The 27,137-nt window shown below is 39.2% G+C and overlaps 1 protein-coding gene across 4 annotated transcripts in view; it reads right to left on the bottom strand.

The window, feature by feature from the left end:
* The window catches only part of LOC127437223 (kinesin-like protein KIF21A), an 88,180-nt gene that overhangs the window by 17,566 nt on the left and 43,477 nt on the right, over positions 1-27,137 (bottom strand). Inside the window, exons 11-27 of one of the 4 annotated variants that reach the window (XM_051692024.1) lie at positions 24,105-24,314; positions 17,632-17,716; positions 17,436-17,547; positions 16,821-17,009; positions 14,270-14,469; positions 12,318-12,425; positions 12,159-12,227; positions 11,798-11,940; positions 11,564-11,708; positions 11,100-11,294; positions 9,408-9,509; positions 9,120-9,285; positions 8,582-8,602; positions 3,790-3,847; positions 3,641-3,695; positions 2,318-2,529; positions 289-420 (exon numbers count right to left, since the gene is read on the bottom strand). In XM_051692024.1, coding sequence (XP_051547984.1) covers positions 289-420; positions 2,318-2,529; positions 3,641-3,695; positions 3,790-3,847; positions 8,582-8,602; positions 9,120-9,285; positions 9,408-9,509; positions 11,100-11,294; positions 11,564-11,708; positions 11,798-11,940; positions 12,159-12,227; positions 12,318-12,425; positions 14,270-14,469; positions 16,821-17,009; positions 17,436-17,547; positions 17,632-17,716; positions 24,105-24,314 — 2,202 coding nt within the window. The remainder of the gene's footprint in view (positions 1-288; positions 421-2,317; positions 2,530-3,640; positions 3,696-3,789; positions 3,848-8,581; positions 8,603-9,119; positions 9,286-9,407; positions 9,510-11,099; positions 11,295-11,563; positions 11,709-11,797; positions 11,941-12,158; positions 12,228-12,317; positions 12,426-14,269; positions 14,470-16,820; positions 17,010-17,435; positions 17,548-17,631; positions 17,717-24,104; positions 24,315-27,137) is intronic. The other 3 variants (XM_051692025.1, XM_051692027.1, XM_051692026.1) reach the window with 3 other exon arrangements.

Here is a 27,137-nt window from a genome sequence, read left to right as displayed (position 1 = left end):
TGATGTGGTTAGTTACACGTGAATAGGAATATGAGACAGATTGTTCTTATTCTTAATGAGGCTCATAGTGTGATTATTGCAGTCCATGTAAAGCACGGACAGCATGCTTCTTCAAAAATTAAATAAGCTGACTTTTATGCCAAATTTTCTACATTCAGAACCTGTCATTGTCCTCTCCAAATTAGTTTGTTGTAAAAACCAACACACACAGGCAGAAGCCAAAAACATTTTCTAAATATTAAGAAGTTGCAGTAATAACTCTCTGCCACTGGGGGCGCTAGCTCTTACTGTATGATCTCTTTGGCTTTGGCCTTGTCAGCCAGGGCCTGTCCCTTTTCATACGTCTTCCTGCGGGACAGAGGGGATGGTTCTGGCACTCTCTTTTGCCCAACTGTTGGAAGTCTGTTGCCAGAGCTGCTACTTTAAGATCCATTTGCAACGTGAAAGACAGAAACATAAATCAAAACACAAGGACTGAAAAAAAATAAAAATAAATAAAAATAAAAGACACCAACATAATATGGACAGAATGCATAGTAAACAAATACTTAACATTACCTGTTCTTTGAAATAAAAAAAAATAAATAAAAAAAATAATATGTGGAAATGTGGGATAAATTAAAAGTAACCATTTTATTTATAAAATAAATAAATAGTTTTGCTGGTGGCGGACTTGCAGTTAAATTTGTGGAACATTTAGTTTGCAGCTCTTTGACAGCAATAGTTGCTTGTTTGCCAGATATCTACCAACACTGGCCAACAGTTCTTTGTCCAACCTTCTGCATATGTCTGGCACTACTGTCAAACAGTACAATGGTGAACCTCTGGCAAATATCTGTCCCTACTGGCAAACAGTTCTTTGTCAAACTTTCAGAAAATATCTGCCAATATAGGCAAACAGTTCTATGGTGAACCTTTGGCAAATACTGTATCTGCCACTACTGGTAAACAATTCTATTGTGAACCTTTGACAAAAATCTGCTAAAACTAGCATACAGTTCTTTGTTCAATGTTTGCCAAATATCTGTAACTACTGGAAAACATCTTGTTGTCCAACCTCTGCCAAATATCTGCCATGACTGCCAAACAGTTATTTGTCCAACCTTTGACAAATATCTGCAACTAGTGGCAAACAGTTCTTTGTCTAACATTTGGTAAATATCTGCCACTACAGGCAAACAGTTCTTTGCCCAACCTTTGGCAAACATCTGCAACTACTGGAAACAGCGTTATCGAATATTTGCCAAATATCTGCAACTATAAGCAAACAGTTCTTTGTCCAACATTTGGTAAATATCTGCCACTGCTGGCAAACACTTCTATGGTGAAACTTTGGCAAAGATTTTTCTCTACTGGCAAACAGTTCTTTGTCCAAGCTTTGGAAAATATCTGCAACTACTAGCAAACAGTTCCATGGTGATCATTTGGCACATATCTGCCAAAACTATCAAACAGTTCTGTGGTGAACCTTTGGAAAATATATGCCACTACTGGCAAATTGTTCTGTGGTGAACCTTTGGCAAATATCTGTCATACGTGGCAAACAGTTCTTTTTCTAATCTTTGGCAAATATCTGCCACTACTGGCAAACAGTTCTATGGTGAACCTTTGGCAAATATCTAACACTACTGGCAAACAGTTCTTTTTCTAATCTTTGGCAAATATCTAACACTACTGGCAAACAGTTCTATGGTGAACCTTTGGCAAATATCTAACATTACTGGCAAACAGTTATGGCGAACCTGTGGCAACAATGGACACTTTTCACTGAAGTAATATCATGATCTGTGATCATTTATATAATATCAATTTTGTGAATGCAAAACCTTTAAACCAAGTGGTTAATGTGTAAAAAACATGCTATTATCATAACTAAAAATTTTCAGCATCTAACTGTTGTATAAATTATGATTATCCTTTGTTCATCCGCATGTTCTTTGTATGCTTTGTTGTTTAGTTGAGTTATTCATGAACAACATTTCAAACAGTAATGTATGTCAAGTATAATAAAAGCAAAATTCTAAATTATAGACAAAATCAGCTATTTTCCATTGATGTTGTCTCAACTGCTAACTAAACCAGAAGTGACCAGACAGAAGATTTATTGTACCATCAGTCTTTGCAACATATCAGAGAAAAGATTACAACAAATCACTGTTCTTAACAATGAATGATAATTTGCAATTGATGAAAAGGGACACTGCATAGCAAACATTAAGCAACAGTAGTTAGTTCATGCATGATGTGAGGTATTGTTAGTAAGCAAGAATTTAGCTACTAAGAAATTGAGAAGCATATACTAATTGCCTAAACTTACATGCTTTCCATTCTAGAGGACATGCCAACAGGAGGGAGCATGTAGTCCCGGTCTCTAACTGTATTTCCAGCAGACTCCATGTCTATAACTCCCTCAGATGTCTCAGCCATTGTGTGTAGAGGGATGGACAAATCTTTTGTGGGTGTGTCCGGACCAGAGTCACAGTTGTTCACATAGAGTAACTCCATCTGAGTGGTGGTCCTTCTCCGGGCCTGAGCAATAATTGCAAAAGCAAATGGACACAGGCAGTTCAATCAGGATGTGGATAAGCAAGGAGTAAGCAGCCACTAAGCAGAGGCTTTCAGGGAGCTTACGATGTAGAGACAGCTCTGATAGAGCATTTGATGAATAGGAATGTGTAAATTGCATATGAATGTTTTTGAAAGAGCCGAGTCAGTTTTAAAGCAAGCGGGAAAACAGCAAATTGGACTTTCTGAAAGCACAACCGGACTGGTCTCTCTGAAATTCTTATGGATGCCTATGTCAGAGTGCATTGCAACAAAAGTTATAATTTTCTCAACATTTTAGTTGCACTGTTAGAGCTAACGCATTCCCTTGCATTTTCCTTTACATTCTTGTGACACACCATACCAACTGAAAAAAAAATTGATTTACAGCGTTCTTTGATGCAACATAAACTGTGTAGGTGCCCTTACCACAAAGCAACTCATAGTGCGCTTATTTCAGGTACAATCCCCCTGTAACAACGTGAGGTTAAGTTCTTGCAAAGTAGATAGCTCATGGATGGTTCCTTTGCATGGTTCTAATTTATCTTTTGGTTACCAGGCTAGATATTTAAAGGAACTGTTCAGAATGAAAATTTGGTAATTATTTATTCTTCACTCCAAACCCAACTATGGCACATGAGTTCAAGAAACAACCAAGAACCAATGTTCAACCTGTGCCGTAGTTGCCATTTATTACAAAGTGATCGTATATTCACTTTCATTCTGACAAAAAGCCGTATTAAAATATGTGACGGGGAGGAGGGCGTGGCCAGGCCATGATAACGCATGCCTGGCGCTGAGTTGTCTAATCAGCGGGAGAGAGATAAGGAGTGTGTGTGCGTCTTTGTTTGATTTGCATTTTCTGTTATATTTGAGTTCAGTTTATTATGAAAGTTTTATGTTGACTGTTCAGCTAGTTCCCGCCTCCTCCTTGCCCATCCTTACCCATTACAAGATATTTTTTACTTTTTCATCTGTGATCCACAGAGGTGTCTGGAGCGACATAATATGAGAAAATAATGAACAGAATGTTTATTATATTATATTGGTACACCAAAATCTAAATAAGGGTTAATGAAGGTAATTTAAACTGTACCTTAGTCCTAGATTTAGTCTCTCCACATAGGTTCATGAGGTCTGATGCCAGAGTCCTAAAATATGGGAAAACATATTCACAGAGGTTTGCTTTCATTTAAGTAAAGAAAATAACACAAACATATTCATCATTAGTAGATACTGACTTACTGTCCTTCCACTGCAGAACTCTGGGTCGACTCATCGCTACTACTGTCATCAACATTTTCTGAATGAGGGAAAAAAAAAAAAGACAGGAAGGTGGGTATTCACAAAATCACAAACAGGCCTGTAATTTTATACCTGCAGAACATCTTTAAAGACCCCATGAAATGGTTTGTCGAAAACAATTTTCTTCCCTGTGCTGACGTACTTCCTTTCGAAACATAGAATCCTATTGAAAATATTGAAACTTATGGGGCTTGTACTTTTTTATTAAACAGCCAATAGCCTTTTTATTTCCATCACTGCTGGCATTTATAATTTAGGAGGAAGGAAATTCTCATTATGTATGGTTGCTGAAATGAGACAGGAGAAGTAGGATCTATTTGCAGGCTTTAATAAAAATGATGACAGTGAAACAACAAACGGGAACTCAAAACAACAACAAACAAGAACTGACAAAGGAATGCAAAAACTACAGGATATTTATACATACAAGAGCTAATGAGGGAATGGAAAACAGGTGAGAACAATGAGGAACAGATGGCAGTGATGAGGGCAGTGCATACTGGGTAAAGCAGTCCAGGGGAAACACTTCAAAATGAGAGTGCTAGGAAACACGAGGGAGACAGACTGTGACATAACCCCCCCTTTAAGGGGCAACTCCTGGTGCCCCAAAAATGGCTGAGGATGGCAGGAAGATACAGGTGAGGAATGGGACCCGGAAGATGACCAGATGGCCAGGGAGGAGACCCCAGGGTAAGGATTGGGTCCGGAGGTCTGGGGGGGCCGCCTCAGGGCTGGGATAGAGTCGGGAGGCCTGGGAGGTGGCCACAGGGCAGGGACTGGGTCAGGAGGCCTGGGAGGCGGCCACAGGGCCAGGACTGATTCAGGAGGCCTGGGGGGTGGCCACAGATTGGGGACAGGGTCAGTACACTTGGGAGGCGACCACAGAGCTAGGACTGGGTCAGGAGGCCTGGGAGGCGGCCACAGGGCAGGGACTGGGTCAGGTGGCAGAGCCGCCGGAGGAAGGGCGGGCAGAGCCGCTGCTGGAGGGGGAGTCTCTGGAGGAGCGGGTGGAACCACTGCAGGGGGAGTCTCTGGGGGGCAGGCGGAACCGCTGGAGGAGGAGTCTCTGGGGGAGCGGGCGGAACCGCTGGAGGAGGAGTCTCTGGGGGAGCGGGCGGAACCGCTGGAGGAGTCGTCTCTGGGGGAGCTGGCGGAACCGCTGGAGAAGGAGTCTCTGGGGGAGCGGGCATAACCTCTGGAGGAGGAGTCTCTGGGGAAGCAGGCGAAGCCGTGGAAGACTCAGAGGGCAGAGCCGTGGAAGACTCAGAGGGCAGAGCCATGAAAGACTCAGAGGGCAGGGCTGTGGAAGGCTCAGAGGGCGGGGCCAGGAGAGGCTCGACAAAGTCAGGCAGAGCCAGGAGAGGCTAGACAAAGGCAGGTGGAGCCAGGAGAGGCTCGAGGGGTGGAGCCATGGAAGGCTAAAAGGGCAGAGCCATGGAAGGCGGAGCCGCGGAAGGCAGAGCCATGGAAGGCGGAGCCGCGGAAGGCAGAACCGTGGGAGGCTCGAGGGGCGAAGCCATGTAAGGTGGAGCTGTGGGAGGCTCGAGGGGCGAAGCCATGGAAGGCAGCACCGTGGGAGGCTCAAGAGGCGAAGCCATGGAAGGCTCGAGGGGCGAAGCCATGGAAGGTGGAGCCGTGGGAGGCTTGAGGGGCGAAGCCATGGAACCTCCGTGGTCGTGAGCACGGGCAGCGACTGGGGAATGACCTCCATGGTCATGAGCACTGGCAGTGACTGGGGAACGACCTCCATGGTCGTGAGCACTGGCAGCGACTGGGGAACGACCTCCATGGTCGTAGTACTGGCAGCGACTGGGGAACGACCTCTGTGGTCGTGAGCACTGGCAGCAACTGGGGGAACGACCTCCGTGGTCATGAGCACTGGCAACGACTGGGGAATGTCCTCCGTGGTCGTGAGCATGGGCAGCCACTGGGGAGGTGGGCAGCCACTGGGGAGGTGTCCTTTTCCTTTTCCTCCTTTCCGGACAGCTGGGAGCATAGTTACGGGTGCAGGTGAGGCCACAGGCATTGACACTGGGACGGTTGAGGCTACAGGCATGGGCGCTGGCTTGTTGGCCGTGGCAGGCGTGGGCGCTGGCTCGTAGGCCGTGGCAGGCATGGGCTCGTAGGCCATGGCAGGCTTGGAGCAAGGAGCTGTGGCAGGCTCGGAGCAAGGAGCCATGAAAGGCTTGGAGCAAGGAGCCGTGGAAGGCTTGGAGCAAGGAGCCGTGGAAGGCTTGGAGCAAGGAGCAGAAGATACAGGTTTTGGCCCAGGGTTCCCGCCATAATCCACTGTGAAAGGGGAACCGCAAAGTTCCAAAGCCTTCTCAACATACTCACAGTGTCCAGTGAGTATCAGCCAGAGGCATCAGTTCCTTCAGAACACTATTCAGACTGGTTTGGAAGAAAACCACCAGAGAGCGGTCTGGATAGTGCACTAAATTCGCTAGTTCTAAGAACTTACGTACGTGATCCTCAACTGGATGGTCCCCTTGCTTGAGAAGCAGAATTCGGACAGCCGCTAGATCCATGTTTGGTCAGTTCTATCTCGTATGGTTGCTGAGATGAGACAGGAGAAGTAGGATCTATTTGCAGGCTTTAATAAAAATGATGACAGTGAAACAACAAACAGGAACTCAAAACAACAACAAACAAGAACTGACAAAGGAATGCAAAAACTAAAGGGTGTTTATACATACAAGATCTAATGAGGGAATGGAAAACAGGTGAGAACAATGAGGAACAGATGGCAGTGATGAGGGCAGTGCATACTGGGTAACGTAGTCCAGGGGAAACACTTCAAAATAAGAGTCCTAGGAAAAGCAAGGGAGACAGACTGTGACACTCATTCTAAATTATATATATATATATATATATATATATATATATATATATATATATATATATATATATATATATATATACATATATTGGACAAGAGACGTTCCATGAGTCTCACACCATCACACCATCAGCACTCTGACGCTTCACTGTGTGTATCACTCCGATTGTGTACATGACGTTCTAAACTAAAGTGTAAGAGCAGTGCAGATGTGTTAAGGGCCATCTGTCTCTTTACATTTAATTTTGTGACATTACATATTTTAGCCAGCAGGTGGAGGCAAAAGACCATTTTTGTGTGTAATATGAGCCAGTTGGTGATGTGAAGTCAGCGTCACTTTTTATATTCAACAGCACTCCATGATCGCTGGTATTACTACTACACTACTAAAGCTAGGAAATAACTTTAAATGGCTTTAAACTAACAACTTCAGCATTAAGGCTCATCACAGCTGAGAGACACAACAGACTGATTAATTACACAAACACAAGGCGCTTACCTCTTACCAAACTTTCCACATTGGAGAGGACAATATGGTGGAGAACATTGCGGTATCTATAGTGAAAGACTCTTGCGCACCAGCTACTGTGAAATAGGGAGGAATACCCCAGCTTGGACAGCTATTTTTCCACTGAGATAATAGGGTGAATTTCACCAAAATGACTTTATCTTCAGAAAGCTGACTAACAGACTACAGCATCATCAACAGGTGATCGCACACGCTCCATATCTCTCTCTCTCTCTCTCTCTCTCACACACACATACACACACACATCCTTGTTTCTCCAATAACTTGTTAGAAACAGCTCAAAACGTGATACTGGTTCCAAAGTGACATTTTTGAATTACTAACGAAGGCTTGGACGCATCATTTGGTTTGAACTAGCAATGGCAGATTCTGATCCGTCGCGTAAGAAAGTCGTTCCATGTACAAATGCGTTTTTATGACCGTACTTTACTTGTTCATTGAAGTGTCGTATATAAGCAATATCACACTCGCAATCGTGCTATATGGCCCTAAATCAGCACTGCTGTGATTACCTGCGGCCGAAACACAGCAGTGCTGATGTAGGGCCATATCGCACACTTGCTCGTGCGATATTGCTTAAATATATATATATATATATATATATATATATATATATATATATATATATACACACACACCCCCCTGTGGAAAAAATGACATCATCAATATATATGATCCATTTTCCCACAAGAAAAAGAATGTACATTTTAAATTTGTTTATGAGTATAGTTTAAATTGTCAACATTCTGGGGTAGGCCTACACTAGCATGCAGACCTCAAAGCTAACAACAAAACTACAATTTTGATTTCATGGGATCTTTAACAACCTTGGAAGGACTTAAGCAGAACGACCCTGACACTGTTATCTGCAATGTTTTAATGTTCAGACTTCTCTGAGAGTGTGGTAGTATTATAAAGAGGACAAAGAAGCACAGCGCAACCATGCTAGTTTCTTTAGTTGCTGTGAAACACTTATCCAAACTGCATTCTGATGTTGGCTGTAACCAGATCATCAAAGTTAGCACAAAATAAAGTTGTGAAGAAGAGGGATGAGGGAACACAAATGATAAATCATTCAAAAAGGAAAGAGACATATTAGTATACTGCACCTAAACATGTCCTACATGGACCTGAAGAGTCTTCACACATTTTCTTGCTGAGATATTGTGACCTATGCTAATGCTAATGTGAAGCATGTTGCTAGTTGGTTGGTATTTGATGGTTTTAATGTGGTAAAGACTGGCAGAAGAGGGATAAATAGAAGCTTCATGCACTTGCTGATGGACCGCTAGCCTGTGGTTAGTCTGAGGAGGTAGATCCATGCACTCATTACAGACAGAGTGTGCGGGACTACTGGTACTCACCCAAGGGCATGTTACCTAGTTCTGTTTCAAACCAGCCAGGGGGAACAGAAAAAAAAGGCAACATAGAAATCAAAAATACATCTCCCATTTCAAACCAAACAAAAGATCTATTTGAGAGACAGGAGAGACCTATAGGTCTACTACAAGAAATGTAATCACTGAAGAACCTGAGGGGTATTCATTGATATACCAGTGTAAAATGTCACTATGTTCTTGGCCAGAATAAACTACGAGGTGGACCAGAATTTATACTGATAGTCAAAGTCTGACTCTGCGATTGCCTGTTCCCCTCCCACCAAATCTTCAGTCCAGCAACTATTCCCAATCAAACAACCAGGACTCAACAGACATGCCTTTACTTACAGTACTCTACAATGCTTAGCTGTTTCTGCCCCCTTTAGACCAAAGAGCATTGCAGCTTTTGCAGAATCACAAAAAACAAAACAAACATTTTCCAGGTTACTAATATGCGAGCAAGCACTCTGGGAAGAAAGCTTAGTGTCTGGGGGTGAAGTCAAGGGTTCAGGAGAGCCTTTACCTTGCAGAGTGTTCCCCAGCAAAGCATCCAGTTCTGGGTTAACCTCAGCCTTCTCTTTGAGCATGTGGAAGAGCAGCTGGTTTTGAGTCGCACTATTGATTTCCGTTTGCTTGAGACGGCCCTCCATCACCTTTATTTGAGATTCCTTCTGCGCTGCCTGAAGACCCTAAATGTTTTAAAAACAAGTAAAATGGTGTATGGAAACACATTTCTTATTCCAGCCCAGTATAGCTAGTTCAGCAGAAGACAAATTTTAAATTAAAGCAAATCTGTTCTGTGATCTGACACCTTGTTGATGGCCATGGACATGAAATGATCGAGTAGGAATCGGGCTTCAGCCAGAGTGCAGGAGCCAATCACAGCTGAGACATCGACAGTGTCACCCTCCTCCTACACAGAAAAGTGATTTGATTTACAGTTCTTTTCAGTAAATTAAGTCAAGAGTTTTTATTCGTCTCAGTGTATTGATTCAGACGTTTTAGGAGTTACTTTAGTGAATTGATTCAGTGTTTGTAAAAGTTATTTCACTTATTTTATTCAGAGTTTTTAGAGTAATTTCAGTAAATTGATTCAGAGTTTTTAGAGTCATTTCAGTGAATTGATTCAGAGTTTTTAGAGTCCATTCAGTGAATTGATTCAGAGTTTTTGGAGTCATTTCAGTGAATTGATTCAGAGTGTTTAGAGTCCTTTCAGTGAATTGATTCAGAGTTTTTGGAGTCATTTCAGTGAATTGATTCAGAGTGTTTAGAGTCATTTCAGTGAATTGATTCCGAGTTTTTAGAGTCATTTCAGTGAAATGATTCAGAGTTTTTAGAGTCATTTCAGTGAATTGATTCAGAGTTTTTGGAGTCATTTCAGTGAATTGATTCAGAGTGTTTAGAGTCATTTCAGTGAATTGATTCCGAGTTTTTAGAGTCATTTCAGTGAAATGATTCAGAGTTTTTAGAGTCATTTCAGTGAATTGATTCAGAGTGTTTAGAGTCCTTTCAGTGAATTGATTCAGAGTTTTTAGAGTAATTTCAGAGAACTGATGCAGTCATTTTAGTCATAGTTATTTGATTCAAAATAATTTCAGTGAAATGATTGAGTTTTAAGAGTCATTTCATTGATTTGAGTTATTTCAGTTATTTTATTCAGTTTTAGAGTAATTTCAGTGACTTGATTCACAGTTTTAGTAATTTTATTGACTTGATTTAGAGTTTTAAGAATAATTTCAAAGAACTGATGCAGAGTTTTTAGAGTCATTATAGTGATTTGATTCAGAATCATTTCAGTGAATTGATTCAGCATTTAAAGATTTATTTCTGTTATTTTATTTAGTGTTTTAAGAGTAAGAGAGAATTTCAGAGAACTGATGCAGAGTTTGAAGAGTCATTACAGTGGTTATATTTGGTATCATTTAAGTGACTTGATTCAGCTTTTAGAGTATTTTCATTGATTGTTATTCCGAGTGCTACAAGTAATTTCAGATAATTGATTCAGAATTTTAGAGGCATGTCAGTATATTAATTCAGTCATGTAGTTATTTTATTCAGTTTATAAAAGTTATTTCAGTTATTTTATTCTGAGTTTGAATTGTGTAACTTTTTTCAGTGTTAAAATACTTTCATTTATCCCAGCTTAATATGCAGAGACAACTTTAAGTAAGCCATTTCTAGGGAATAATAATTAAATAATAAAAAAAATATCTTTGGCAGGGAAATCCCCCAAATATTCTATTTTTGTTTTGAGTGGCCTGTCCAGCCTTACACAACTGCACTGACTCAACCAATGGTGAGAGCTGGGGGCGGGGCTATCTGTTTGTTTGATTCACAGCAGACAGGGGGGCATATTCAGAAGGCTGTTTGAAAACAATATTTATTCTTGCAATTCCATTCGGTGGCACCAGTGGCATGGAAATTACACACTATTAGTGTTTTAATTTTAGAGAACTGATTAAAAGTTTTTAGAGTCATTACAGTGTATTCAGAGTGGCCTGACCTTGGCTTCCTCCATCTGCATGATGTTGGCCTGGCAGTCAGTGATGCTGTCATTAATGTAGTCTATGTTCGCCAGCAGCGACTCCAGCTCTTCATTCAGTGTCTGAATGGCTTTCTCGTCCTCTGGCTCGTCCGCCAGCAGTCTCTCTCTCTTTCTGATGATCTTGTCCCGTCTCCGTGTCAACTCTTCACGTTGCTGTGGACAAAATTTCAAACGACGAGAAATTAAACAGGTCAAAGACTTAATAATTTCCAATGAAATGGAAGACACAGTTCTAATATTCCCTGATTTTTCCAGGATTTCCATGAGTGGCGGAACCCTGACGTTATTAATTTCTGCATTAATTACAGTAAACATTATTTTGCATTCCTACAAATGAACTTATTTTCATCTAATAGTGGTACATTGACACAGACTGGAAATATGTAAGGTAGCTGTTTTCACAATTAGAGGTTGATTTGTACCTTTAGAAGGCGATTCATGTCTGTCTCCATGTTTGAAATGGTCATGCGCTGCATGATAATATCAGAGACACGTCGTTCCAGGCTCTGCCATTTGCCACGAGCTACACGGGTGGAGTAAATGCCAACCGACCTGCGCTGGTATAATCTACAGCAAAGACGTGCCCATCACATACAAAATGTGGTCATATATACTGTATGTGCATATATAACTTACATGAGGCCTGTATTCTGTACCTGGTTCCATTAGTTGCTCCTGAACTCAAGTAAGTTCGACCTGCGGGCGGTCTGTAAGAGACATCCTGACTTGACTCTGGCATATTGACCTTTCGTGTGACCTTTCCTGATAAGGGTCGCACCTGCCTCCTCAGAGCACTCACCTGACAGAGACAATGATAATCACCTCAGAAAACACTACAGCGTTACTTTTAAAAAGACATTTTGGCGTTTAATCCAATTAATCAATATCAATATATTTGCCAGTTGCAGACTTACAGTAATTAAAGCATTAAAACACAGTGGCCTCAGAAAGTCACACTTAAAAAGATGAAATGTCATTGCATTCAATATAAATATCAAAGTACTGTATATGCTTCACCTCCTCTGTTTTTCTGCGCAGAATGAGTTCCTGTTGTCTCTTCTGAGCTTCTAGAATTTTCAGCTGATGCTGTACAACACAAAACACACACGTCACTGAACATATTTCACACACTGCTCATTCACACAGCAGTACAAGTGTTGTTTTCCCATCATGCACCTCTTGTTTGCGCTGGTCTTTCTTGAGTGAGGCGATCTCGCGGTTTCTGCGGGATTCTGCCATCCTGCTCTTCTCCTGCTGCTCCTTCATCTGCTTCATCAGACGCACCTGACAACAGTCACCATAACAACACTCAGCTTCCTCTCTAACCTAGTTTAACTGTTTGATTTGTGTCATAAGAACTGTATGGTCATTTCACAGCGCAAGTGTGGACTACTGGGTGCAGACGGGTTCAAAAGTCTCAATTCACTTGTGAAAATGCTTCTATTTTTTTAATTTAATAAAAAAATGTATATGGCAAATTACAGTTTTTACTGTTATTTCAGTGAACTGAATCAGAGTTTTTAGAGTCATTTCAGTGAACTGATTCAGAGGTTTTAGAGTCATTTCAGTGAACTGATTCAGAGTTTTTAGAGTCATTTCAGTGAACTGATTCAGAGTTTTTAGAGTCATTTCAGTGAACTGATTCAGAGTTTTTAGAGTCATTTCAGTTAACTGATTGAGTTTTTAGAGTCATTTCAGTGAACTGATTCAGAGTTTTTAAGAGTCATTTCAGTGAACTGATTCAGAGTTTTTAGAGTCATTTCAGTGAACTGATTCAGAGTTTTTAGAGTCATTTCAGTGAACTGATTCAGAGTTTTTAGATTCTTTTCAGTGAACTGATTCAGAGTTTTTAGAGTCATTTCAGTGAACTGATTCAGAGTTTTTAGATTCTTTTCAGTGAACTGATTCAGAGTTTTTAAAGTCATTTCAGTGAACTGATTCAGAGTTTTTAAGAGTCATTTCAGTGAATTGATTCCGAGTTTTTAGTCATTTCAGTGAACTGATTCAGAGTTTTTAGTCATTTCAGTGAACTGATTCAAAGTTTTTAGATTCTTTTCAATGAACTGATTCAGAGTTTTTAGAGTCATTTCAGTGAACTGATTCAGAGTTTTTAAGAGTCATTTCAGTGAACTGATTCAGAGTTTTTAAGAGTCATTTCAGTGAACTGATTCAGAGTTTTCAGAGTCATTTCTGTGAACTGATTCAGAGTTTTTAGATTCTTTTCAGTGAACTGATTCAGAGTTTTTAAGAGTCATTTCAGTGAACTGATTCAGAGTTTTTAAGAGTCATTTCAGTGAACTGATTCAGAGTTTTTAGATTCTTTTCAGTGAACTGATTCAGAGTTTTTAGAGTAATTTCAGTGAACTGATTCAGAGTTTTTAAGAGTCATTTCAGTGAACTGATTCAGAGTTTTTAAGAGTCATTTCAGTTAACTGATTCAGAGTTTTTAGATTCTTTTCAGTGAACTGATTCAGAGTTTTTAAAGTCATTTCAGTGAACTGATTCAGAGTTTTTAAGAGTCATTTCAGTGAATTGATTCAGAGTTTTCAGAGTCATTTCTGTGAACTGATTCAGAGTTTTTAGATTCTTTTCAGTGAACTGATTCAGAGTTTTTAGAGTCATTTCTGTGAACTGATTCAGAGTTTTTAGATTCTTTTCAGTGAAATGATTCAGAGTTTTTAGATTCTTTTCAGTGAACTGATTCAGAGTTTTTACATTCCAGATGCTATGCACTGATATTGATGACAAATTATGTTTTCACATGACTTTTTGAGGGACAGTCACATTACTTTTTTGATGCGCATCTACATTTACATATAAACTGTATAGGAATACGTTTGATAAATATGTTTCCATCGCAGTTCTTCTTATCAAACAAATACGTTTTTTGTTGTTGGTTTTTTTTTTAGCACATTTTGGAGATTTTATTCACATTTTAAACACATGGTGTTTCCATTCAGCATTTTTATGTGATAACCCAACATTTGCATAACAATACATGGATGGAAACCCAGCTACTGTGAGTACTGCAGTAGGAGTAATGTGTGTCCACTGGGTGGTGCATTTTATATTCAAAAGTGTGATGCTGCAATGATGATTCAGCGTTTTACAGCAGTGCTCAGTCTTACTTTGGTTTTCTTCATTTCAGTCAGGTCCTGCTGGAGTCTCTTCAGTTGTTTTTCGTACTGTGATTGGTTCTTCAGTAAGCGAGCGTGCTCCTTCTGTGCCGCCTGCAGCTTCTGCAGCTCTTTATTCATCACACTCAGTTTCTTCTCATATTCAGACTTTATACGCTTGGCTTTATCCTCCGAACACGTCTCCACAGAGCCTGACACACCCACACACACACACACACACACACACACATTAGCTTTTCTCAGAGCACATTCAACCTCATGTGTGTTAACACAGGGTTACTGCACAGGTTTTAAAATTTAAGACTTTTTAAGACATTTTTAAAGACCTGAACAAATAAAATGAATACTTTGTGTCCATAGCAGAACACAAACCAACACAATCTCAAAAATCTTCAATCTGAAGTTAAATAATCACATTAGGACATGTCGCAATTCCTATCTTCCTGTACCCAAATTTAAGACCTCTATAAATGAAAATTAAGACTTTTGTTATATTATTTAAAATATTTAAGACTTTTTATAACCTTAAATTTGAGAAAACTGAATTTAAGACATTTTAAGACTATTTAAGGACCCGCGGGAACCCTGTAAATGCTGCTCCGACATTTTTTTAATTTATTTTTTATTTTCTCCCCAATTTGGAATGCCCAATTCCCAATGCGCTCTAAGTCCTCGTGGTGGCGTAGTGACTCGCCTCAGTCCGTGTGGTGGAGGATGAATCTCAGTTGCCTCCGCGTCTGACACCGTCAATCCGCACATCTTATCACGTGGCTTGTTCAGTGTGTTACCGCGGAGACCTAGCACATGTGGAGGTTTCACGCTATTCTCCGCAGCATCCATGTACAACTCACCACGCGCCCCACTGAGAGCGAGAACCACATTATAGCAACCACGAGGAGGTTACCCCATGTGACTCTATCCTCCCTAGCAACCGGGCCAATTGGTTGCTTAGGAAGCCTGACTGGAGTCACTCAGCACACCCTGGATTCAAACTTGCAACTCCAGGTGTGGTAGTCAGCGTCTTTCCTTGCTGAGCTATCCAGGCCCCCTCCTGCTCTGACATTTCTAATGGATTTAATAACTTATTTCTCTACAATTTAAAGTCAAAATGCGTCTGCTCTACTGCCCTCCGCACGCCCCACCTACTGCTTATAGTAGATTTGAACTTTAGACTAAGGAATCGCACAAATGCTGATTGCAAAAGGCTGTTTTTAATTTCCAAAGTGCAATTACTGTGACGTATATGAGGTCAAATATGATCTAACTGAGATCTTATACCCTCATAAAAGATCTAATGGAACCCCGTCTCTAGACTGCAGCACATACTGTTTGTAAAATGATATGCAAATACATTTTTTTTACCGGTACTAGTTGTAAAATTTGTCTTTGCAGTTTTTTTTAATGCAGTAACGTGTTTAATCGAAATCAGCTTCTTCGCATATTCAATATTAAATAAGTCAATCATGTATAACGTATATATTACATACAGTACTGAGTGTGATCAAATAATTTAAGCAGTAAAGACGTATATTGCATGTCTGATGGAAGTTTTTGTTATACAGTTGTGCTCAGAAGTTTGCATACCCTGGCAGAAACTGTGAAATTTTGGCAATGATTTTGAAAATATGACTGATCATGCAAAAAAACTGTCTTTTATTTAAGGATAGTGATCATATGAAGCCATTTATTATCACATAGTTGTTTGGCTCCTTTTTAAATCATAATGATAACAGAAATCACCCAAATGGCCCTGATCAAAAGTTTACATACTCTTGAATGTTTGGCCTTGTTACAGACACACAAGGTGACACACACAGGTTTAAATGGCAATTAAAGGTTAATTTCCCACACCTGTGGCTTTTTAAATTGCAGTTAGTGTCTGTGTATAAATAGTCAATGAGTTTGTTAGCTCTCACGTGGATGCACTGAGCAGGCTAGATACTGAGCCATGGGGAGCAGAAAAGAACTGTCAAAAGACCTGTGTAACAAGGTAATGGAACTTTATAAAGATGGAAAAGGATATAAAAAGATATCCAATTGATATGACTTCTGTTACCATTATGATTTAAAAAGGAGCCAAAAACGATATGATAATAAATGGCTTCAAAATTCCAAAATTTCACAATTTCTGCCAGGGTGTGCAAACTTTTGAGCACAACTGTTTATGTCACATTTGTAAGGCTTTAGAAATGTGTTAAACGTGTGAGGATGTGTAATCATCAACCTGTTGACTAAATCATACAAGCCTATTGAATCAAAGTTCAACTGGTTTTGCTGAAAGTTCAAAAAGAACCTACATAATATATTTTTTCCACTATAAGCCATATATATCCCTTTTTTAACATAAACAAACATTTTTAGATGATATAATGCTGTTTATTCAAACTGCAGTGCTGTCCAATCATAATCTACTTACCTACAGTACAAAACTGTGTTCTGCTAGGACAAGGGGACTGTCAATCATACCATCTCTGGCTCTTGATATGCAGCACTGAATTTCATCTATTGTATGATGTGTGGTGTGGAGTAGTGAATCTCATACCCATATTCTGCAGCACTCGGTCTCTCTCCAGCTGTGTGTCTCTGATCTTACACTGCAGCATCATGAGTTTCTGTTCATACTGTTGTTTGAGCGTGTGCAGGCGTCTCTGGCTGTTCTCCAGTTCATCGATTAACTTCTGCTTGATGGCGATCTCACACGTGATGTTGGCCAGATCTGCCTGGAAGTCCTCTGATCAATACAAACAAAATTGTTTCAAAAATACAATCATGTACAGACAATCATTAAAGAGACAGTATCTTCTGGTCTGATCTCTCTGGGATCCAAACTCTGTCTAAAAACGTATGCAGCTTAAGGTGAATTTTCAAACAGTTTTTTTTATTTTATTTTACACATAATTATTGTCTTTTGACAAAAACATCTTCTAAATGTAGTCAATATTTCATCATGTCATACTGACTAATTGTTGTCCATTTTAATCTGACTAAAATGGCATATCATTTTAGTTGACTAAAGTAAAATTTTCCCAAAAAAAAAAAAAAACTTCATCAATTAACATTTTCAACAGTAATTTCTTCCCAAATGTATTTTATTTTTTTCGATGTTGAAGGAGTTTTATACTGATATTGGTGATTATTTGACAGTAAAGCTCCGCACCTTTCTCATCCAGCTCAGAATCAGACTCCTCAGAGCTCTCCTCCACATCCAGCTCCTCTTCATCCACCTCCTCCTCCTCTTCTCCATCTCCCTCCTCACGGTCACTGCCCTCCTGCACGTCAAACAACCAATCATAACCTACTTACCTACAGTACATAACTGTGTTCTGCTAGGACAAGGGGACTGTCAATCATACCATCTCTGGCTCTTGATTGGCTGTTTGTGACGTCTCTCTCTCACTGATCTTCTGTTCACTGTCGAGTGTTTCATCTTTGTTGGCACTGCAGAGGAACATCATCAGAACAGAAATTAAAAATTTTTAAAAAAATTATTATCTTTTTTTTTTAGCATAGATGATCTGAAAAAATTGGAGGAAAAAGAAAATTAGGAGGGAATAAAAACATTAAAAAACACCATTTGTTTGTTCACACTGAACGTGTACTGCTTCCTGACATGATCACAGCCAATCAAAACAGAAGCAGACCGATATATCGGTTTTTACCGATTAATTGCTTTTTGAAATTATATAAAAGAATATATATATATATATATAATTATTTCTCAGTGTTTCCCTGTGGTCGGTGAGGTTCTACAGTACAACAGCAGCCTCTATAGATGAAATAAAAACAATCGCTGACACCTCGTGGGGATCTAAATCTTTCATTATAGACAATATTCATCCAGATTTTTATCCTCACTTCAATTCATATTTTGTTATTTTAATTAGATAATCTAGTGCTCTAAAAAAGTGAGGGCATGCAAAGAAAAATGCAACTATATGGAAATGCATCCGGTCATCTTGTGAATAATGATAAAACTTATTCCTCATTAAACCTTATCTGGTGAAATATATATACAAATCCCTTCAACTGAATATAAAGGTTGTAAAAAACTTTGTATTTGGTAAATACATATAGAGCAAACTAGTGTTGTCATGGTATCAAAATTTCAGTACTTGGTACCGATACCAGTGAAATTTCACGGTTCTCGATACCAATTTCGATACCAAAGAAAACATTTGCTAATATGGTAATGTGCTATTGAACACACTCCTTTAGCCTAAAGTTACATTTCAATGTAAATAATACATTAAAATATATACATGTTTCCTTCAAGTGTTTCTAACACTTGTTTGTTTTTAAGTAGGGCCCTACTGAAATGAGTTATTTTTTCTTTCTTTTTTTATTATTTTTCCAGAATTCCATGTTAAAGTTTAATTTCATCTCAATATCAAAATGGTGTCTAATCAAACATTTTTACTTAAACTTTTAAAAACTTTTAACAAGTAAAAAATAGAACAATTACTTATCAACATACCATTGCATTTTTTAACAAACTTTTATTCAGTAAAAAAGCACTCTTACTTGTTATATATTGCTTAATTTGTATTATTATTACAATCATTATTCATTAATCATTATTTATTATTATTATTATTATTATTAGTATAATTATTGTTATTATTTCTACTGAGAGGATTACATTTTACTATACAGTTATAATATATTTCTGTTACAATTTCTTCAATTTCAGGCGTTTAGCTTTTATTATGAATCGTGCTTTTATTTTGACATGTATTTTTGATGGAAGTTTAACTTCTCCAGATAAACAGTTCGCTACATGGCCCAGTGTGATCGTTAAAGTGCAAATGCTGTGATTTAATTATATAAATTATATAAAAATAACGCTTCAGAGTGGATTAGTGCTCTGCTCTGTCATCTCTCAAACATGTGAATTATTCTCATAGTCTGTAGAGTGGTCTGCTTCACACATTCATTTAAAGCTCATGCAGCTCATACAGACTAAGACTGCAGCATTTCGCAGTTTAATAATCACACTAGGACATATAATGATTTTAATTTGATTGATTGTGCATTTCAGTGTAAAAGGAGTAACAGAGCACACGCTCAAATAAGCGTGTGAGCATTTGAAAGCAGTCATGTGTCAGTAAGACAGTGTGCGGGTACCGAATGTAGTCGATGCTCTGTACTACCGGTACTGTAGAATCACTGGTATCGTTACATATTTTTTATTTTAGTACTGACTTGGTACCGAAGTACCAGTACTTCTGACAACACTAAAGCAAAGCCAACGGAGTCAAGTCTACATAATTTCAAAATAAGGGTTTCCGGTGTTTCGGATTGTTTATAGGAAAAAAGTCCCGCGTTATGCACCAAATCTTCATGTTTTTTCTGGTTATTATTGGGATTTTGTTTGCACAATAAACTGCATCTATGATTTATTTAAAAAAAAAAAAAAATTATCCCCTTTTCTCCCAATTTGGAATGCCCAATTCCCACTACTACTTAATAGGACCTCATGGTGCCGCGGTTACTCACCTCAATCCGGGTGGCAGAGGACAAGTCTCAGTTGCCTCCGCCGCTGAGACAGTCAATCCGCGCATCTTATCACGTGGCTCATCGTGCATGACACCACGGAGACTCACAGCATGTGGAGGCTCATGCTACTCTCCGCGATCAACACACAACTTACCACACGCCCCATTGAGCGCGAAAATCACTAATCGCGACCACGATGAGGTTACCCCATGTGACTCTACCCTCTCTAGCATCCAGGCCAATTTGGTTACTTAGGAGATCTGGTTGGAGTCACTCAGCACGCCCTGGACTCGAACTCATGACTCCAGGGGTGGTAGCAGCGTCAATACACGCTGAGCTACCCAGGCCCCCTGCATCTTGGATTTTATTCATTTTAAAAACTATATGCTGATTAATCAGTAGGGCTGGGCTGTAACGGAATACATGTAACGCCATTACGTATTCAGAATACAAAAATGAAGTAAATGTATTCAGCCCCAGTTACGTTTTCAAGCACCTTTATTCAGAATACAGTTACTTTATGAAATTTGGGGAGAATACTTTTAGAATACTTCTCTGATAATGACCACAAAATAAGGCATAAAGGAAAATATTCTTGTCAATCAAGTGAGAAACTTGATTGTTTTTCTGAACAATCTGTGCAAACGCGTCTTCTCGCTCTCTTTTCCCCACATTAGCAGCAGCGCATGAGCAGTGTGGCCAGGGTTTCATGCCAAACTGGGCTCATTTGAAAACACAATCATGGGATAAAATCAAAGAATCATGGGTTGTGTTTTTGGGATATTTTAAAAATGGACCGCGGTCACCAAAAGGTCTGATGCTAGGCACTAAAGAATGGAAATGCAACGTCTTATTCATGTATAATGATTCCCAGATTTAATATCTTAATCAGCACGCTGTCAGCTGTGCAGTAGTGTCAATACAATCGGCAATGTTATTTCCACAAATAAAACATTCGCGTGTATGATACATTGTTTCCCACGACTGTTGCTGTGTAAATACATTTCTGCATCTGCAGATGAGTCTTCTGAATAAAGTCGGAGTAAAGATGGATGGCTCACGATAAGAATTAAGTGAATCACATCCACATCAGAAACTTGAAGAACTGTTGAGAAATAGCAGTTATTAATGACAATAATAGGCTAATATGAATTGGTAAAAAATAAGAAATTAGGCCTACTGCAAAGACTGAAAGAGGGAAACAGACTTGAAGTAGATCGAGTCCAAACAACGACAGAAAAACTTCATGTAAATAACTGCTGTGAAATTTGTGGCTTGTAGACGTATGGGGCTAGTTCAGTGTGACACATATTGTAATATACAGGCATACTGATATTGTTTCTCCCTTTTAAAAAAAAAATCTCATTCGATAAAACAACAATAAAAAACAAAACAAAGGGTGAGTAAAAGAATCAAAAGCACCCAAAATCAAAGTCTTGGTAATAAAAGAGACAGAAAACTAAATTAATAAATTGGCCTAAACATGGAAATATGCACGCAAGCCTAGTTAAAAAGGATTAATATGACCTCACTACATTATGGCATCCAGTTATCATCTCGAAAATAAATAGTTTATTTGCATTTCTTATCTAATTTTCTCAAAATGTATTATTCTTGGTCAGTCCAGTCAAATAATGGGTTAAGAAGATTAAATGTTGTTAAAATATTAAAATACTGTAGTTGACCACAAACTGCTTCTGTTTGTATTCTGCCTTCCATAAATAAAAACATTTGTGTCCAACTCCACATCTAATTTAAAGAAACTAGCAATTCAGATTCACTTAGATAAAAGTGGATGTGTAGCACTTCAGGTAAGATAATAATGACATATCACACTTAATTCCTCCAAATGTGCCTTGCCTTTACAAATATGTACTCTAAAATATTCTTGTATTCTGAATACATTACTTTTTATTTGATGTATTCGGAATACTTTATTGAATACATTTATAAGAGAGTATTCAGTATTCAGCACATAATACTTTCTTAATGTAATCCGCCAACATTGTTAACTGGTTATCTGTCTTTTCCACCACCTAAGGTATTAGTATCGACAAATTCCACTATCGCTCTCACTTTCAATCAGAACATATCCAAGTTTGATGTACAAATTTGAAGCGTGGGATTCTGGAAAATCTATTTTAATTAAATGCAACAAATGTGTAGAATTTGGACCATTTAAACAAACAGGCAGTTTACAACTCAGAGCAACTGATATAACTGGTTAGACAATATATTACATCAGGATAACATTATATATATATATATATATATATATATATATATACATACACACACATTTATTCTTATAGTATGATCAGTTTTGTTTTATTACATGTGTAAATGCATTTTTAGATTTTAAGGTGAATCCAGGTCACATTTCAAACCAAACTCAAAAGAAAAATAAGAAATCATATTTTAAATGAAGACAATTGTGCACTATTCAAATATTTTGTATTGTGACATTATTTTTAGCAATGAAGCAAATTTACCCCTATATTCTTATTACTGTAATGCAAAAAAAAAAAAAAAAACCTCATTCATATTACTGTAATATGCCCAGACATTTGCACTTTTTTGCGATTCTTATTTTTCTTAATTATGATTCCCAACAGATTCTCATTGAAACCTGTAATAAGACAATTTGTATTGAATTAAATGTAGAATAAATGTAAGGTAATACGACTAACACAAATTGAAGTATAAATACTTTATACTTTACAACTTGTTTTTATTTTTTGTGTGGATTTTCTCCCCTTTTCTCCTCAATTTGGAATGCCCAATTCCCAATGCGCTCTAAGTCCTCATGGTGGCATAATGACATGCCTCAATCCGGGTGGCGGAGGACGAATCTCAGTTGCCTCCGCGTCTGAGACCATCAATCCGTGCATCTTATCACGTGGCTTGTTGAGCACGTTACCGCAGAGACCTAGTGCGTGTGGAGGCCCACACTATTCTCCGCGGCATCCACGCACAACTCACCACGCGCCCCACCGAGAGTGAGAACCACATTATAGCGACCACGAGGAGGTTACCCCAACATGACTCTATCCACCCTAGCAACTGGGCCAACTGGTTGCTTAGGAAGTCTGACTGGAGTCACTCAGCATGCCCTGGATTCGAACTCATGACTCAAGGTGTGGTAGGCAGTGTCTTTACTTGCTGAGCTATCCAGGCCCCCACTTTACAACTTTTTAAAATATTTTGCTTTTTTTTTTTTTTGCATTACAGTAATGAGAATTTAAAGGAAAATGTTCTTAATTGTCTTGAAAATATAAGGTCGCATTGTAAAACATCTTGCTCATTAAAATAGGCTTCATTTTCTTTCATTATTATATTTTTTTTATTCTGAATTGAGGGGAAATATAACCTGGAATGTTCCTCACAGGTTTCGTGAGATTCAATCATTACTATAAGGTGTATTTGGACAAAAGTCTCTTGCAAGTAGATGAATAGCTGACACATTTTCAAGTTTGGAAACCACCTGCTTTACAAACACAATGAGTGTTTAAAAGGCTGTGAGCAGAGATGCATGATGGGGGTTATGGGTAATTATAGAGGGGTGACACAGGGACAAACCTGTCATCCTCCATCACCTCCTCATCCTCCTCCTCCTCTCTCCTGTCGCCCAGCAACTGCTGGAGTCTTCAGAGGTCAGAGAGAGGAGCACAAACAGAGACAGAGAGAGAAGCCACGGCACTGACGTTGGTAAAGAAGAGTTGAGGGTCACATGCAAAACCTTCTTTTAATAGATATCACCATCATATCTAAGATATTTTGCCTGATATAATGTCTCAGTGGGTTTTTGTGTTGCCACTAGCAAGTAAACATTTACTTTGATTTTGTTCGGAATAAATATAAATATATATTTGTTCATTGCAACTTAACTTGAAGGCAGTATAAGAGGAATATTCCAGTGACTGTTGACAGTTGAATGTCATCTAATTTGCAACTGTTTAAGTGGATATGTCTTCAGAGTTTCATGTGGTGACACATTATTGGCATTAAGCCACCGAAATAAAAAATCATGATGGGTGGTGTTTCGAAATAAACATCGAAATATTTATGGACAGTATATTTTCTCTATTCATCCGCCATTGGCAAGTATTGCTGAACTCTGATTACAGACATAAAGATAATGTCTGCCGTAATAATTATACAGCTGAAAGAAACAATACAGATCATCATGAAACCACACTGGCACAAATCACAGTGCCTCGATTTCAGAAGGGGGGGCGGCAATTATTCATAACATACACTCGCTCTCAAGAAGTTACCATGGCAACAGCCCTGTAGATACCACCCCACACTAAGTTCACCCTGTCATTACCTCTTCTTTTTCCTCTTTTCTTTCCTCCTCAGTTTCTCCAGGTCTTTCTTGGCGATTTCAATGATGTCGCTAGTGTCTTGGCTCAGGTCGGCCCCCAGCAAAGCGGGAGAGAACGCTCCAGAGTTTCCGTAGAATGGTGGACGACTGGAAGCTCGTGTGAGGTTCCTTCTCAAGTTTTCATTCACTGCTTCACTCTCCAGAAGCTTAGCTCTTAAACACACATACACAAAAAGCCTGTCAATGTAACAATGTAAAAAAAAAAAAAAAAGATTTGCCAAACAATTGGGGTACAAAAATAAACGTAATTCAATATATTCTCTGAAAAAAAGTTTTTTTTATTTATTTATTTTATATTTGCTTCAAATGTGCTTTTCAAGTAAATGTATCTTGTTTCTTTTTTTTTTTTTATATATATATATATTTTTGGCTATAATCAAAAATAAGATCAAATATTCAACATTTTACAAAATTCTTCACAGTTTTGCCTGAAGATTTATTGCCTGAGGTGCTGCACAAAATATAATGTCCCTTTACAAATAATCAGGAAGAGCTAATTAACTATTTCCTGTTTGAAAACAGACAAATTGGTGGGAAAAACAGAAATGGTGGGTACCTTGGAAAAACTAGGCAAGTCTGACTTCTTTAAAAAATATATGTTTCTATAATTTTTGTAACATTTGTCAAAATATATTTGTTTAATTTGGATTCATCCATCCATCCATCCATGCAGGCTGTGGAACAGTGGATCAGCTTTTTCCCCAAGCGCGAGTCCTAGAGGGGGCGTGGGAGTTTGCTCCTTCAGTCTACAGGTGTTCTGTAGACTTAGAGAAGGCTTATGACAGAGTCGCCCGGAGTGTCCTGTGGGGGATGCTGCTGAAGTATGTAGTACTGGGCGCTAATGCATGCCATTTGGTATCTTTAACCGATGCAAGAGCTGTGTGCGTATTCTTGACATTAAGTCAAGATTGTTCCCAGTGGGTTTTTGGACTCTGCCAAGGCTGTCCCTTGTCAGTTGTCACCTATCCTGTTTGTGATATTTATGGACAGGATTTCAAAGCGCAGCCGAGGGAAGGAATGTGTCCAATATGGGGGCCTCATGGTTGCTTCGCTGCTTTTTGCAGACAATGTTATACTGTGGGCATTGTCGGGCTGTGAGGGAGGTTCGCGAGAGAGGGAAAGTTGGAGTATGAGACGGACGGACTGTTCCACGACATTAAGCCAAGGTTTGAGTCTCCTTACCAGCACCCTGGAAAAAGCTCTCCAAAGTAGGCTGAGAAGTGTGATCAATCCCTAGGTTCTGTCAACAATCTCTATGTAATGCTGAAAAGACATGTTAGCCATGACACCCTAACAACATCCACGGCCTTCAGCATTTCAGGGTGAATCTCGTCGACCCCTGGCACCTTGCCACTTCAGAGTTTCTGACCACTTCAGTGACATCTGCCAGGGATGTGAGAAAAGCTCCTCCAGTGGTAGTTAAAGATCTTCTGGAGAGGAGTCTCCATCAAATGTTCCCAGTTCACCTTCACAATCCATTTAGGTTTGACAGGTCTGTCCGGTAGCCTCCCCCACCATCTGATCCAAGTCATCATCAGGTGGTGATCAGTTGAAAGCTCTGCTCCTCTCTTCACCCAAGTGTCCAAAACATACAGCCACAGGTCTGATAATACAACAATGAAGTTACTCATTGACCTTTTGCTAAAGGTGTTCTGGTACCAAGTACACTCATTAACAACCTTATGTTCAAACATGGTATTTGTTATGGCCAACCCGTGAATAGCACAGAAGTCCAATAACAAAACACCACTTGAGATTGGGAAAGCCGTTCCTCCCAATAACTCCTCTCTAGGTTTCTCTGTCGCCAGCGACATGGGCATTAAAGTCATCCAGCTGGACTATAGAATTCCCAGATGGCACCCTTTCAAGAGCCTCACTCAGGGTCTCCAAGAAAGCCGGACACTCTGAACTTCAGTTTGAGTCGTATTGAGGCGGCCCTCCAAGATTGTAGCGTCAAAATATATTGTGAGATTGTGCGTTCACCCACAAATGCTTGGCACCGTTTAACTAGAGCAACACCTATCCAAGAGTTTGGTTACAGAGCCAGAAATGCACATATACATGTGCCCAAATATATCTAGTTGGCATCTCTCAACCTCCCACACCAACTCTGGGTCCTACCCCATCAGATAGGTCACATTTTATGTACCAAAAGCCAGTTTCTGTAACCAAGGTCCAGTCCACACGGACCCCTCATACTTCTCTCACTGCAGGTGGTGGGCCCACCAAGAGGCTCAACACAATATAAAAAAAAAAGACCTCAAAGCCATTTTAGCTAACTTGTTACAAAATTAAAATATATTTTATGCTTTCTAAAAAGTTCTCTAAAGTTTTCTAAAATGGCTATGTGGTCTTTTTGAGGAAGTTATCACTTTGGTGTGATGATGTCTTTGGTATTACCGCCTGTCACAGCAACACCGAACTATCTGTAGGGTTATTGGTCACAAAACATTAAATTGTTTTATAGAGCTGTTGAACTCATGCAATTAATGTAAAATGTTAAACCCTTCAATTAACACATTTACCAATTTTGACATTCAATTCTGACATTTTATTCAGCTCTGTGTGAGTTCTAGAGAGGGGGTAAAATCTTTGGAATAGGGCAGAACCATTGCGATGTAACCTGATGTACACCACAAACAAACAAACAAGCGATTCCGTGCCAATAATCAAGTGAAGGAGATAGGACCTCTTAACGACATTTATTCTACAAAATAAACCCAGATGGGTCTTGTGACAAAAATAAAGTACTTTGCAGCCTTTGTAAAGTGGAACTGAATTATCACAAAAGCCCGTCAAGTCCTATCACCTAAAAGCCAAACACACGATATATGGCACTGATGATGGATGGGAGTTCTCCCATGGAAGCAAGTTGTCAATGCTCCATTCAAACTTCAAACTATTTAAACTTTTTGCCCATTGCCGCTGACCTTACAAAGCATCAACTAATGATTACTGGAAAAAATTTTAAAGTTT

The sequence above is a fragment of the Myxocyprinus asiaticus genome, chromosome 48 (assembly GCF_019703515.2).
Source record: "Myxocyprinus asiaticus isolate MX2 ecotype Aquarium Trade chromosome 48, UBuf_Myxa_2, whole genome shotgun sequence".
Classification (NCBI taxonomy): Eukaryota; Metazoa; Chordata; class Actinopteri; order Cypriniformes; family Catostomidae; genus Myxocyprinus; species Myxocyprinus asiaticus.
This window is presented reverse-complemented; position numbering and strand designations above follow the sequence as displayed.